Source organism: Lipotes vexillifer, unplaced genomic scaffold (genome assembly GCF_000442215.2).
Source record: "Lipotes vexillifer unplaced genomic scaffold, Lipotes_vexillifer_v1.1 scaffold917, whole genome shotgun sequence".
NCBI classification, from domain to species: Eukaryota; Metazoa; Chordata; class Mammalia; order Artiodactyla; family Lipotidae; genus Lipotes; species Lipotes vexillifer.
The window spans coordinates 180,310-196,344 of record NW_006795104.1 but is presented as its reverse complement, the minus strand read 5'-3'; the positions used below and the strand labels follow the sequence as shown (position 1 = coordinate 196,344).

The 16,035-nt window shown below is 38.7% G+C and overlaps 1 protein-coding gene across 3 annotated transcripts in view; it reads left to right on the top strand.

The window, feature by feature from the left end:
- Positions 1-16,035, top strand: part of LOC103069787 (BDNF/NT-3 growth factors receptor) — a 221,936-nt gene that overhangs the window by 87,669 nt on the left and 118,232 nt on the right. For all 3 annotated transcript variants that reach the window (XM_007467428.1, XM_007467427.1, XM_007467429.1), the window contains 2 exons: positions 631-731; positions 11,159-11,258. In XM_007467428.1, the coding sequence (XP_007467490.1) occupies positions 631-731; positions 11,159-11,258 (201 nt within the window). The remainder of the gene's footprint in view (positions 1-630; positions 732-11,158; positions 11,259-16,035) is intronic.

Here is a 16,035-nt window from a genome sequence, read left to right as displayed (position 1 = left end):
TCCCTACACATTAATTCTGAAACTGATATATTGGCAATTCAGAACTCTTCAAAAAAGTTCAGATGTGGACCCAAGTTCCCTATTGGTGCCGATTCCACATTCTACCTTGAGTGCTTCTACCTCGGAAATCAGAGCTGCTGATTTCAAGCCTGGTTCACGTCTAGGCTGTTGCCTTCTTGCCAGTTGACTTTAGACTAGTCGTTTAACATCCCTTAGCTCTCATTCTGCAGCTGTAAAACTTGTGGTTAGACTCAATTTCCAAAGACCCTTCCAGGTCTGTAAATCTGACTCTTACATGATCGATTCTCTTTTGTATTTTCATTAAATACTTTATCAAAAAAGGAATATATTCTTATGTGCAAAGAAAAATCCTAGACCTGGCTTGGAATTTGACCAAACAAAACAATGATGTAAAGATCTGGGCTGAATATAATTTTGGCATCGCACAGTCCTAACACTGCAATGGATTTAACCCAACGGCGGGTCACGCTTCTCCCCAGCCACGCTGTCAGTGGTTTGGAATCTTGTAATTTGTCTCGCTTCATTCTGGGTTGTACTGTGGCCTCATGTTTGTTGGTAGCCTAATGACAACTTCATACTTCCTTCGTTTTCCCCTTTCTCCAATTTAAGATTATGGGACTGCGGCAAATGACATTGGGGACACCACGAACAGAAGTAATGAAATCCCTTCCACAGATGTTGCTGACAAAACTGGTCGGGAACATCTCTCGGTGAGTGGGATACTTAAGTGTTTCGTAGAATGGTTCTGAGCAGTTTGGATGCTTGAATGTTGGAGGAATGGAGCTGCTTCAGTGCGAGTCTTTCAACAAAACATTTTTATTGTTCAGCCATAAATAGAGTGTTGAAGTGTGGAGGAACTAGTGGAAAGGTTTAAGAGAGTGATAAAGGTACCATATAGCCTCTGACCTACTGCTGGTGATTCCTGTTTTAAATATCTGTCCTTTAAAAGATTATTACTAGAAGAGCAAGAAACCAGCTTTCTCATTCAGGGACATGTAGAGTTCTTTCTGTCTCCACACCTGTCTCCTTAAATATTTAAAAAAAATTTCAGTGCCCACCAAACGTAAGGAATCCAGTAGGTTCTGGAAGGGACTGGCCGTGGGGGGATATAAACATACGAATGAAACACATATCTGGCCCTTTGGAGCTTACACTTAAGTCAGAGACCTGAGACGTGAATATTAGTACCTAAATTACAAACAGAGGCTGAGCAAGGCAATGCGAGAGAGTGAAGGAGAGGGGCAGGTGCCCTGTTCCTTCCTGCTGGGAGAGCCAGAGGAGTCTTTGTGGGACAGGTGGCCTTTTCCACGGCCTGTGTGGAATGCCTGGGATTTGGACATAGCGGAAACGAAAGGCAGGGCGTTTTGGGTGTTAGCCTGAGCCTGCAGTCTGGAAGCATTCTTGCTTGGAAGGTAAGGCGTATGAGGGAGGGCGGTCCGAGGCAGGGCCATGAGGTCTTGAACCACAGTGCCAGGTAGTTAGCTTTATGGCGCAGGGAGGAGCATTGAAGGGGGCGTGAGTGAGCAGCAGGGCTGCATCTCCCCAGGACTTTTGTCGGGGCTGGTCTGTCAGCTGCTCAGGTCAAAACCCAGCAGATTCCTCCATTCTTTTCTTTTCCTCCCTGTCTTGTGTGCCCAGTCTAACATCCCGTGAGTTCTGCCTGCTTGTAAACTGCCAACCCATCCATATCTCCCTACCTCCCCAGCCTCAGCCACAGGCTAACCCAGAGGCTGGCAAACTATGGCCCTCCGGCCAAGTCTGGCTTATGCCTGTTTGGGGGCAGTCTGCAGGCTAAGAATAGTTTTTACATTTTTAAGTGGTTTGAAAAGAAAAATCAAAAGAAGGGTGACATTTTGTGACAAATGAAAATTTTATGAAATTCACATGTCAGTGTCCATAAATAAAGTTTTATTGGAACACAGTCATGCCTATTTACATATCATCTGTGGCTACTTTTGCGCTACAGGGGCATGTGGAGTAGTTGCAGCAAAGTCTGTATGGCCTGCAATGCTGGAAATATTTACCATCTGGCCCTTTGCCGAGAAAGTTTGCCACAATTGCTTGTTCCTGGATGACTGCCACAGCCTCCTACCCTGTCCCCCCTCCCACTCTTGTGATCTTCTGGCCTTTCTCCATATAGCAGCCTGAGTGACTTTTTTAAATAAGTTTTTTATTTTATAAGTTTCATCTGTACTACCTTGTGATCCAACATCTGAATACACTAAAAAGTGATCATCCCCAGAAGTCTAGTTGGTGTCCGTCACCATACAGTTGACCTCATTTACCCATTTTGCCCACCCCCAGCTCCCTTCCTTTCTGGTAACCACTAATCTGATCTCTGTATCTATGAGTCTGTTTCTATTTTGTTTTCTTTGTTTGCTTGTTTTTTTTGATTCTACAAATGAGTGAAATCATATGGTATTTGTCTTTCTCTGTATGACTTATTTCAGTTAATATAATACCTTTAAGGTCCATCCATGTTGTCACAAATGGCAGGATTTCATTGTTTTTCATGGCTGAGTAATATTCCATTGTGTATATATACCACATCTTCTTTATCCATTTGTCTACTGATGAACACTTAGGTTGTTACCACATCTTGGCTATTGTAAACAGTGCTGCATTGAACATACAGGTGCATATATCCTTTTGAATTAGTGTTTTTGTGTTCTTGTATAAATAGCCAGAAGTGGAATAGCTGGGTCATGTGGTAGTTCTATTTTGAAGTTTTTCAGGAATCTCCATACTGTTTTACATAGTGACTGCACTAATTTACAGCCGCACCAACAGTGTATGAGGATTCCCTTTTCTCAGCATCCTTGACAACATTTGTTATTTCTTGCTTTTCAATAATAGCCATACTAACAGGTGTGAGGTGATATCTCATTGCGGTTCTGATTTGCATTTCCCTAATAACTAGTGATGTTGAACATCTTTTCATGTGCTTATTGGCCATCTGTATGTCTTTGGAAAAATGTCTATTCAGATCTCCTGCACATTTTTAATCTGGTTGTTTGTTTTTCTATTGTTGAGTTGTATGAGTTCTTTATATATTTTGGATCTTAACCCCTTATCAGATATGTGATTTGCAAATATCTTCTTCCACTCCAGAGGTTGAATTTTTATTTTGTTAATGGTTTCCTTCACTGTGCAGAGCTTTTTAGTTTGATGTAGTACTGTTTGTTTATTTTTGCTTTTGTTTCCCTTGCCTTTGGATTCAGATCCACAAAAACATTGTTAAAACTAATGTCAATGAGGTTACTGCCTATGTTTTCCTCTAAGAATTTTATGGTTTCAGGTCTTACATTCAGATCTTTAATCCATTTTGAGTTAATTTTTGTGTGTGGCATGAGATAGTGGTCTAGTTTCATTCTTTTGCATGTGGCTGTCCAGTTTTCCCTGCACCATTTATTGAAGAGATAGCCTTTTTCCATTGTATGTTCTTTGCTCCTTTGTTGTAAATTAATTGTCCATATACGTATGGGTTTATTTCTGGGTTCTCACTGCTGTTCTCTTGATCTGTGTGTCTGTTTTTGTGCCAGTACTATATTGTTTTGATTACTATAGTTTTGTAGTACAGTTTGAAATCAGGGAGTGAGATACCTTCAGCTTTGTTCTTCTTTCTCATGATAGTTTTGGCTATTCGGGTTCTTTAGTGGTACTATTCAAATTTTAGGATTATTTGTCCTAGGTCTATGAGATATGCCATTGGAATTTTGATAGGGATTACACTGAATCTGTAGATTACTTTGGGTACTGTGGACATTTTAACAATATTAATTCTTCCAGTTCATGAATGTGGAATATCTTTCCACTTATTTGTGTCTTTTTCAGTTTCTTTCGTCAGGGTCTTATAGTTTTCCGTGTGTTGGTCTTTCACTTTTTGTTAAATTTATTCCTAGGTATTTTATTCTTTTGGTGCAATTGTAAATGGGATTATTTTCTTAACTTCTCTTTCTGATAGATCATTATTAGTGTATAGAAATGCTGTACATTTTATCATGTCATCTGAAAATCATGACAGTTTTTACTTCCTCCTTTCTGATTTGGATGCCTTTTATTTCTTTTTCTTGCCTAATTTCTATGACTAGGACTTCCAACCCTATGTTGAATGATAGTGGCAAGAGTGGGCATCCTTGTCTTGATCCTGATCGTAGAGGAAAAGCTTTCTGCTTTTCACTACTGAGTATGATGTTAGCTGTGGGTTTGTCATATATGGCCTGTATTATGTTGAAGTATGTTCCCTCTGTACCCACTTTGTTGAGTTGTTATCATAACTGGATGTTGAATTTTGTCAGGTGCTTTTTTCTTCATTTATTGAGATGATCATGTGATTGTTTACCCTTCATTTTGTTAATGTTATATATCACATTGATTGATTTGCAGATATTGAACCATCCTTGAATCCCTGGAATAAATTATATTTCATTGTGGTGTATGATCCTTTTAATGCATTATTGGATATGTTTTGCTAATATTCATTGAGAATTTTTGCATCTGTGGCCATCAGGAATATTGGCTGGTAATTCTCTCTTTTTTTGTGGTGTCCTTGTCTGGTTTTGGTATCAGGAAAATGCTAGCTTTGTAGAATGTGTTTGGAAGGCTTCCTTCCTCTTCAATTTTCTGGAAGAATTTGAGAAGGATAGGTCTTAAATATTCTTGGAATGTTTTGTAGAATTTGCCAGTGAAGCCCTTTTGTCCTGGGCTTTTGTTTGTTGAGAGAATTTTGATTGCTGTTTCAATTCCCTTACTAGTAATTTGTCTAATCAGATTTTCTTTTTCTTCATAATTCATTCTTGGAAAATTGTGTTTCTAGGAGTTTATCCATTTGTTCTAGGTTGCCAGTTTTTTGGCAAATAAGTGTTTATGATAATCTTTTATGATCCTTTGTTTTTCTATGGTGTCATTGTTATTTCTCCTCTTTCATTTCTGATTTTATATATGAGTCCTCTCTCTTTTTTATTAGTCTAGCTAAAGTTCTATTGATTTCGTTTATTTCTTTAAAGAACCAGCTCTTAGTTTTATTGATCTTTTCTACTTTTCAGTCTTTATTTATTTCTGCTCTGATTTTTATTATTTCCTTCCTTGTACTAATAATGGGCTTCATTTGTTATTCTTTTTCTAGTTCCTTTAGGTGTAAAGTTAGACTGCTTATTTGGGATTTTTCTAGTGTCTTGAAGTTGGCCTGTATTGCTATGAACTTCCCTCTTGTAACCACTTTTGCTGCATTCCAAAGATTTTGGTATGTTGTATTTCTGTTTTTATTCATTGCTATGTATTTTTTTTTAATTTCTCCTTTTATTTCTTCAAAGACCCATGGGTTGTTTAGTAGCATGTTGCTTAATCGTCACGTTTTTGTAGTTTTTCCCATATTTTTCTTGTGATTGATTTCCAGTTTCATACAATTGTCAGTGGAGAAGATGCTTGATATGATTTTAATCCTCTTGCATTTATTAAGACTTGTTTAGTGACCTAACATGTGATCTATCTTGGAGAATCTTCCATGTGCACTTGAGAAGAATGTGTATCTACTGCTTTTGGGTGGAATGTTCTGTGTATATCCAGTAAGGTCATCTGGTATGTGTCAAAGTCTGATGTTTCCTTAATAATTTTCTGTTTGGATAATCTATCCATTGGTGTAAGTGGGGTGTTAAAGTCCCCTACTATTATTGCATTACTCTCAATTTCTCCCTTTAAGTACATTAATATTTGCTCTATGTATCTTGGTGCTCCTGTGTTGGGTGTATATACATTTGTAAATGTTATATCTCCTTGCTGGATTGACCCCTTTATCATTATGTAATGCCCTTTGTCTTTTATTACTGTGTTTGTTTTGTCTATTATTCCAGCTTTCTTTTTATTTCCATTTGCCTGGAATATCTTTTTCAATCTCTTCATTTTCAGTCTTTGTGTATTCTTTCTTCTGAAGTGAGTATCTTGTAGGCAACATATAGATAGACCATGCTTTTTTATCTGTTCAGTTGCTCTTTTAATTGGTGAATTTAGTCCATTTACATTTAAAGTAATTATTGACCAGTATGTATTGGTGTCATTTTGGTAGTTGTTTTATGGCTGTCTTTGTAGTTCCTTTCTGTTCCTTTCTTATTCTCTTTCTCTCTTACCTTTTGTTTTGGTGGTTTTCTTTAGTGTTATGTTTAGATTCCCTTATCATTTTTTTCCTGGATTTACTATAAGTTTTTCCCTTGTGGTAACTATGAGGTTCACATATAACATCCTATGTAAGTAGTAGCCCATTTTAAGTTGGTAGCAACTTAAATTTGAACACATTCTAAAGCTTTATCTTTTTTACTCCCCATTCCCACATTTTATACTTGTGATGGCACAAGTGGAGGCTTTGTTCTTCTAGTTTTCAGGTCCCTTTCTGAGGGAATTATTTCATCTTTAGTTGAAAGATTTGCTGTGTCCATGGTAGGAGATGAGTTTAGGATCTTCTTACCCCACCCTTGAGCCTTCTCCGTCGAGTGATCACTCTTTTATTATCATTCTCAGAGTCTTCCCAATGCATTGTAATAAAACTTTTGTTACAGAAACCAACTCCTCATGGTGGTTAACAGGGCCCTACATTTCTTGACCTTGTCTGTCCCTCTGACTTCATCTCCATACTCTCTTCACTGTTTACCAACTATCTTTTTAAAATACTCTCTTGCATGCTCCAGGCTTACTCTTGTCTCACAGGCTTCATTTGCCGTTCCCTCTAGAAGGTATGCACTTCCCAATGGTCATCACATAGCTTTAGCTAGAGTGGCCAGCAGCAGCCATTACCCTGTTTCATTTTCTTCTGAGCAGTTATTATTGTGTGTAATTACCTTGATTATTTATTTGTTTACATGTTCAGTATCTTTTTTCCTTCCCTGATTCTTTAGTAAGATTCTTAGTATAGGCAACTCAGTGTTTTTCATGGCTGTATCCCTAGTCCTTAGAATAGTGCCTGGCACCTAGGAGATGATTAGACTAATGATGAACACTATAGAATGGGTTGCAGAAGAGAGGGATTAGAAGTGGGGTGATGATGATTTAGGTGTCTGGTGCAATGATAAAGAGATGTGATGGCTATTTAAACCAGGGCCATGCAGTGGGACCAGGAGGCTCATAAATAGATACAACTTAACTACAACTCAAAATATGCACATCCAGTATTTGGAGACACACACCACACACACACACACACACACATTTCCACGGATGACTATGTGCATTGCATTGAAATAACAAGGAAAACTGCTGTGTTAAATCAACTGCAGAATGTTTTCTAATTCCTGCCTTATGCATTCATTTCAGTTTTTACTCTCATACAAAACCACTTAATGTTTCTTGGTTTGAGAACATTGTTTGCATATGTAAGGAATCCAAGGAACATGTGTTAAGCCCACAGATGTGTATGTATTCCAATTACTAAAAATTATATACCAACTTCAGTTTTCTCTTTCGAACCCACATGATACATTTAAGCCCCCAATTGGTGTATCTTGATGTTTGAACTATCTATAGTAGTGTCATTGGAAGGCAAGATGAGTGAAAATAATCTTCATTGAAAGTCTGTATGTTTTGACTCCACCTGTGGCTCTTAGAAATCTGCATGAGAGATACAAGGCAATGTTTTGTAGAATTTAAAGAAAATTTTAAAATTATGTGTGGATCAAATATTTGATACATAACAGTCCCTGATCACAGGGAAGATCATTAGATTAGAAAAAGAGTTTCAGAGTCAGGGAGCTGATACAAAATTCAAAGGTGTTTTCAGAGCATTTGCAAGACAGCCTTAAGCATTCACCTTTCTGGTCTAGCAGATGCTCCTCATGAACCCCGCTGGATTTTCAGAGGAGAGCAGCTCTTTGTTCTATGCTGAGAGGTAGCCTCAGATAAAAACCAACTAACCAACCAACCAAACAAACAAACTCACTCCTGCTTTTCTCCCATGTGAAGACCACCCCCACCCCAACACACATGCACAGAGTACATGAAATTCTGTATTTATGAAATAACTTGTTTTTGAGGAAATGATTCTTCTCATTGTCACAGGAGTTTTTGTTTATTAAAGGATTCTTTACATTTAGAACTGCTTCAATAGGTTTAAATATTTGTTAGCAGATTATTAGCTGCTTTTCTGGAGAAGAACACCTTTCCATTTTCTAAGATGACTTAAGTATTCTTTAATGAAGTAGATAATGCAGGGCAGGTATTGTTATCCCCACGTACAAGTGAGGAAACAGAGGCTGGGAGAAGTGAAGCACCTGTGAGGTCTCACAGCTGGTAAAGGCAAGGTATTCTGGGTTCATTAGGACATAGGTCTCTTGAATGCCAGTTGAGTACTTTCCAAAGTGGGTAAGACTGTCGTTCTGCAGAGTGATCCTGGGACTCAGGGCAAGTCCTCCAAATGTCTCTCTGTCCCAGGTTCCTTATCTATAAAATAGTGTTTGAACTTGTTTATTAATGAATTCTTCTTTCATCTGTAGAATTTTGGAATTTAATAATAGGGTAGAGACTCTTATAGCTAAAATATTATGATCTCTTTCCCATGCAAATGTTAGTTAGAAATAAAGATTGAGAAAGAAACATCCGAAATCATTAGGTAAGTTTGAGGGAAATGATCTTGGTTAGAACAAGTTGATTTATAACTAGCCTTTTAGGAATCACTACCATTCTATTTATATAGAGGCCACAGAGACAGAGTTAAGTTTGTACTCAGACATCTGTAGAAGCATTCTGTGGGACAGCCACTCACAGCTTGAAGCACCAGAAGAGAGAATGATTACACCTTTGCTCCATCCTAGCCAACTGTTTGGCATGTGGTCTTTTCTGTGCTTTGTAGCTTATTTAATGCTGTCCCCATCTGACCCCATCTGAAGGTGCTGTGGAGGGATTAGCCATATGTTTTTATTATCCTGCCTTTGCTCTCAGCCACGTGCTTTGGAGAGGCAATGTAGTGGGTAAATCACACATAAATCACAGGTTTTATACTTGGGCAGACTTTGATTCCAATCCCAAGTTTGAGAGGTATGATCCTGGGCTGCTTATTTATTTATTTATTTTGTAAATCTCAGTTTTATCATCATCATCATAGCCAACATAATTAATTACTTATTATAGTAAGCACTGTGTCAAGCCCATTATCTGCATTGACTAATTGAGGATTTATAACAACCTGCAAGGTAGTGTTATTATATTTTCTGTTTTATACATGAGGTTTATGAGATGCTGAGAGGTTAAGTAATTTGGAAACCATGTAGTTAGTAAGTGGTAAATCTAAATTTCAAACTCAGAAACAATCCATATCCTTAATCTCCACTTGACACTGCCTCTCACTATGAGCTGGGTATATCAGTCAGGATAAGCTATGCTGCAGTAACAAAAACCCCCAAATTTCAGTGGCTTAAAACAACAAACGTTTATTTATTGCTTCATTACACGTATTGGCTGGGAGCTCTATCAGCATCATCCTCATTCCAAGATGAGGCTGACAAGGCAGCTACCTTTTGAAAAGTTAGCATTTATTATGGCACAGAGAAAGAGAGCACTTCCCTTGGCACTATTAACGCTACTATTATTGATGAATAATTTTTTTTGTGGGGGGCTCTCCTGGGCACTGAAGGATCTTTAGCAGCTTCCCTGGCCTTGACCCACTAGATGCTAGTAGCACCTTTCTCCCAGTTGTGACCACTCTAGATTGCCAAATGTCCCCTGGGTGCAACATTATCCTTGGTTGAGAGCCACTGCTTTAGTCTAAGATCTTGCAGTAAGCAGTGAAATCCTCCTCCTGGCAGTGATACAAGTCTCAACTCATTGGCCAGAACTAGTCACGTGAACCCATCTCACCACAAGGAAGCCAGGAAGTGAATCCTACAAAGAGAAACATAGGGGAAAACAGAAATGTCTGGGAAACAACACTAATGATTACCACAGATGGGGACAATAGTAATATGTCGTATGGACTGTTATGTGGATTAAATGAAACTTAGACATTTAAGTCAGTATGGGCATCTAGGACAGTTTAGGCAAACTATATCCAAATCCAGCTATCCATCTGTTGTGGTAAATAAAGTTTTATTGGAACACAGACACGCCCATTGGTTTGCATATTGTCTGTGGCTGTTATCACACTACAGCAGGGGAGTTGTCTAGTTGCAACACAGACTGTAGGCCCCCGGAGCCTAAAATATTTACTATATGACCCTTTACAGGAAAAGTTTGCGAACTCCTGGTTTATAGAAACAAATTTATTTTGGAAGTGGGACTTTGGGGTAAACAGCAAAAATGGAAGATGATGCATAGTCCTGTGGCGATCTTTGTTTCTAAATTGTTAGTGTGTACTTAGCACTATGCACTTGTGCCTCTGTGATCCCCAGCTTGGGGCTGTGACAGGATTCACAAAGATCTGCATCTCCTCTCTCTACTTGTATGATTCACAACTTGCAGCTACACCTTTAAGTTAAAAAAACAACTTTGTATTGATCTTTCTTATACATACAGAAAAGTTCACATGTCAGAAGTCTACAACCTCATGAGCTTTCACAGGCTGTGCTCACCCACAAGTGTCTTCCTGCTCGCTTGCAGACCTACTCACTGCTCTAGGGCACCCTGACTTCTAAGAGCAACAGTAGTCAACTTAAAAATAATTTTTTTATCATGGACAGTTTTCAAACATGTACAGTGGTAGAGAAAATCGTGAGATGAACCCCATTGTATCTTTCAGCAGCTTCAAAAATTATTAGTTTTGTCATTCATGTTTTATATACTCTCTCTCTCACTTCTCTCTCCAGATAAGTAGGTAGATAGGTACATAGGTAGATAGATGGATGGGGAGAGATAAAATATCTATTATCTATACATTATGTAATAATATAGGATGTATTAGTATATGTTAATCTGTATAATATCAATTGGATCCCCATTTTTATAAGCTTTAACTTATCTTTTCTCATTTGTAGAGATAGGGATAATAATAGGACCTGCATAAATCTTCCTGGGGTTGTTAAAGATTAATTGATATCCATAAAGCTCTTAGAAAAGCAGGTAGTAAGTATTCAATAAATATTAACCATCTCCATCAAAATCAGCATCACCTGGATATAAGAAACTAATTATCAAGATCATAACTGCCCTCCCTTCCTTTCTGTAGGTCTATGCTGTGGTGGTAATTGCATCTGTAGTAGGATTTTGTCTGCTGGTAATGCTGTTCCGGCTGAAGTTGGCAAGACACTCCAAGTTTGGCATGAAAGGTAAGAAGGGTTGTGTTTATTTTACTTCTTATGTGGAATCATTTTTGGCTTGTGACTAATGCTAATTACCACTAAAGAAGGAAGCAGCTAGATTTACGATGACTAGGGGTGAAGGCTGAAAAAATAGCAACAAGGCTATGATACTACAAATCAAGACAGAGCAAAATCATGTTGATTATTCAGCACTACTCATTTTCCAAGGAGGACAGTTATCCCAGAAGATACAGAACTGGTTTCTTGAGTTTCAAGTGCCTAATAATTATATTAAAAAATAGTACCCGAGTTTTACTTTTGTTTCAGAAAGGCAGGCCAGGCTGGGTGCCAGTAGGCTAGTTATGGACACTTGTATTTTGTGTAGAAAGGTCCTTTCTGTTGTACATTTGACTTCTAGAATTTCCATGGTGTGCTTTTTGTGTTGCTGCTGCTTTTTCAGATTCTCATCTTTTGAACTTTAAAGTGTTGGGAAGCAAAATAAGAACAGCCGTTGGAGGTAGATTGATGCTTTGTGAATGAGTGGCTTTTTATTTTAGTGGAAAAGCTCCTAGTGCTCGATTAAAAATTATGGTCTCTGTTGCCTCTCAGTAGACCATTGGTCTCTTTTAGAGGATTGAAAATTCATTTTGGGGGATGGGAGAAACATATTTAAATGTTCTTGTGATATAAGTAGCCAAGAGTTTCAGTGATTAAAAAGCACTTGCTCTGAAATTTAAGCGTATGTATTGACTCATATGTTATTGTTGAATTCTGCATGGTCTCTTATAAATAGCCACTCGCTTGGGAAATCTGTGAGGAAGGTTTAGTGGTGTCTTTCTTAATTGTGTTGGGGAGACAGTCAGGTGGGCTTTCTTGATCTGTACGGTTCATTACAATTACCATTAATGTCACTTGCTTACTTGAAAGTGATCTTTAAGTAGCAATAAGTTGTCCAATGTTCGCTGGGCCCTGGGGTGAATCAGATCCATTTCTGATGCTTTTTCCTCTGCCTTTGTTGGTGCCCATGACCAAGATTCCCAAACCTGAAATGAATGAGGAGGAGCCGTGGTAAATTCAGCCTTAAAAAAACACCTAAACCTTCTCACGACTTCCTATTTGGCCTGTTGATCCTTGACATTTCTTTTGAAGGAGGAAAGACCTCTCATTCTCCAATTATGAATAAGGCTTGGGAGAGGGACTGTACTACAGTGATTTTAATTAATCCTATGGTGGTGGTTTGCAAACTTGACTTTGCCTCAGAAACTCCTGGAGAGCTTGTGAAAACACAGATTTCTGGGCTACCCTGAGAGTTTCTGATTTAATAGGTCTGCGGTGGGCTTGGAAATGGGCATTTCTGATGGTTTCCAAGGGATGCTGCTTTTTCCCAAGCATTCTCAGAGAATCACCTTTCTGTGGGGTAAACATGGGTTCCCAGGTCTCTTTCCAAGCATGACAAGATGTGGGAGAGGCATTTCAAACCAAACCCACCCATGGCTTCAAAGACCTTTCTGGGTCCCCGTGTTCGGCTGGCGCCCAGGTCTGGCCTAGGCTTCTCCTCTCTATATGTTAGCCACCTCCCATGGGATTTTGTTCTCTTCATCCTGGTCAGATGCTTTCTTTCCTTAGAGGCACTTGGGGTGGATGTCCCCAAGCTGAGTGTTTACTGGACAGAGCCAGATTCTAGTTCTGTCACTTTCCTGTCTTGAGGGTTGACTTGGAAACTTTCATCTTGTGGGCTCTTCAGAGAAAAGGTATGTTCAGGTCCTACTGGGAGCTCAGAAAGGCTTTGGGAACCCTAGGAGCAATATTTGGGAGTCACTCCCCACCCCCACTTTGTGTTAAGAAAACAACAGAAGAATGATGTGTAAATGTGAACTCACTCTCTGTAGTGCAGTGATGGAAGAGAACAAAAGGCAGACGTTTTGTTTCAGAGAAGATTGTATTTCATATAGTGACTCTGTCACTAAGGCTGGCAAAGTGTTTTATTTAGATAATTCGGGGTGACCACTGCTGAAGCACCTACATTTTGCGGGTATAACCTAAGGGTATCGTTAATGATTGGTAAGAAAGACTTTACTTAACCTTGTCACAGATCCAGTAAATGACTTTCTTCAGGCAGTAACTACTAGAGCATATGTTTTACTCCCTTATTTTTAGACATAAATAAAATGGTTTTTAAAATTTTGTCTCAGAGACTCAGGTTCTTGTTTAGAATAGCTTTTTTCTCTATTTTTAGCTACACGTCTAACTGTGCCATGGTTTGGGCAAAATGGGCCTGAGTTGAGGTTCTTGTTTTATTGGTCAAATGCTGAGCTGTAATTTGGGGGATCTAGAAGAGAAGACGAGACTCATGCAATGAAACTGCCTAAAAAGTGGTGTTTAACAATTAATGTAAGTTAAAAGGACCTCTTGTATAGCATAGAGAACTATATTCAGTATCTTGTAATAACCTATAATGGAAAAGAATCTGAAAAAGATATATATATATATATATATATATATATATATATATGTATATGTTTATATATATATATTCTGGTGTGTGTATATATGTACACACACACACACACACATATACATATATAGATGTAAAACTGAATCACTTTGCTGTATACTTGAAACATCAACTATACTTCAATCAGCAAATTAATGTAACTTAATATACTTTAAATGCTATTAGAGCTATTGAAAAAGACATACATCTTAAAAAGGGGGGAATGTGTAAAAACACTATTATACTTCCTGAAATAACCAGAAAACATGTCACTTGTGATTTCCTAGTAACAACGGTATGAAATGTGCATAGCCTTGGCCAGAACCAGTGCCTTGGTTCTGTGTAAGAGGCCAATGGCTGACGTGCAAATGAGCTATTCCAAATGTAATTCTTGCCCTCCTAAGCACCTTTGGGGAGATTCTACCACCATGCATATTCCCTTGTCCTGGGGACAGATTGAGACTGAAGGACGGCAGCCAGCCCACTCATAGGTGTTTCCAGCTTTTTGCATCCCCAGCATTGCACACTTCAGCCTCCACTGTTTCAATCCATGGTAGCAGCGTTGGGATTATAGATTACAGTTTAATACTATTGATTCAACTGATTCCCAGGGTAACACAAACCAGAAATCTCTTAAAATCACACTGCAGCTGCATGCAGGGCAACTCAAGATTTATGGATCAACCCTAGAATCCAAACATCATTGATGGCATTGCTTTCCATGGGAAGGTGATCCCTAAATTCCAAATCAGGGAGTTAAACCGAGATCTTAGAATACAGCAGTGAGCTGTGCCGTGTTCTTTGGAGATGGGTCTATGTGACTGTAAGCTTCATAGGATTTTTTTTTCATCTGTTCTGTCAGTTCACTATAACCAAATCCTGACGGTGCAATCTAGAACATAGAGGCCAGACTGTGAGCTCCAGAGTTCATATTGGTCTTGTTCATCATTACTTACCCAGTGCCAAGGCCAAAGTTGGCAGTTGATAAATATTAATTGATGGAATGAATGATCACAGAGAGTTTTCAACTCCATCCACTTTAGGTTGTTAATTGGAAAACGGTTAATATTCGGAGGGCAGCTTGTATATGAATGGTTAAAGAGAGATATTGGAGCTTTTCTAAGCTTCTAAACTTAAAAGAAATTATTCCAGATAAGTAATGGTCATAGACAGGAAGTCATTTTGTCCAGGTTTTGTCTTAGGATATGTGGGTTTTCACACACTGTTTTAAACTGTTATTGTTGTTGAAGTTTGGAGGATTCATTTTGACTTTCCATTTTGCCTCTCTCCCTCCAAATGTGTGGCCTCGTAATATGTGTCTTTGTCCAGCTTTGAGGCTGGCACAAGTGCCAGATGGTGGCTCTCATCTTGGTGTTAACCTAGAAATTATGTTTCATTATCGTTTGATATGTTTTAAGCCTCTTGTTGCGAGTGTCCAATAGACTACCAGCCCTGTTTCAATAAAGATGTCAAGAGGTAGAATTTATCCTATTCCATTTCTCCATGCTCATTTCTGTGCCTTAACACCATCCTTTTGGCTTTTGGTTGAATATCTAGTTATCATAATTGCAGAGTCCTGAATAAAGCTCCTCTGTTAGTGTTTGGCCATCTGTATAGGGATTATTCATATGCGTGTTTAGTATGGGTGCATGAACTATATAACACATCTATCTAAATCTGTGCCTGTATCAATACCCTGTAGGTAAATGTATAATTTTATCCCTTTTCTTTGAAGAATGCCTGTGATTTATTTTAATTTTCACTGAAGTAGGGCTCAAGGACCTTTCCAGAGCAGCTCTATTGCCAAAGGAGCAGGCAATCAGGCCTTTGAATGCTCTCATTTTTGTTGTAACCAAGTCTTATGTTTAGTTCTCACATTGCTTCCTGGCTCCCTTTCTTCGTTGAAAATGTAGAAGTGCACATAAAGAGGAAATGGAAGCATCTAGGGGCACAAGGGCTGCCAAGTCTTCTGAGAGTGATCCACATTGGGAGCCCCGCCTGATGGCATTGATAGTGAACAGGGTTGGAAAAAAAAATAAGGGAATCAAAAGGGCGGAGGGGGATTGGCAGTCATCACACTGGTGAAGAATAGCTGTGGCCATCAGCTTTCTGTTACTTGCGTTGCCTGATGGAAGTCCACGTTACGATATTTATTCTCTAAGTACCGATGCATCCTTTGTCCTTCTGGAGTAAATATAAAAGTGACCTGAAGAGGTCCCGCAGGAGGAACTGGAATAGGAAGCCTTTTCTCTTATTCAGGTTTGATGGCCTGCAGATTTCCTCTGCAGCCTCCTGTCCTTGACATAAACC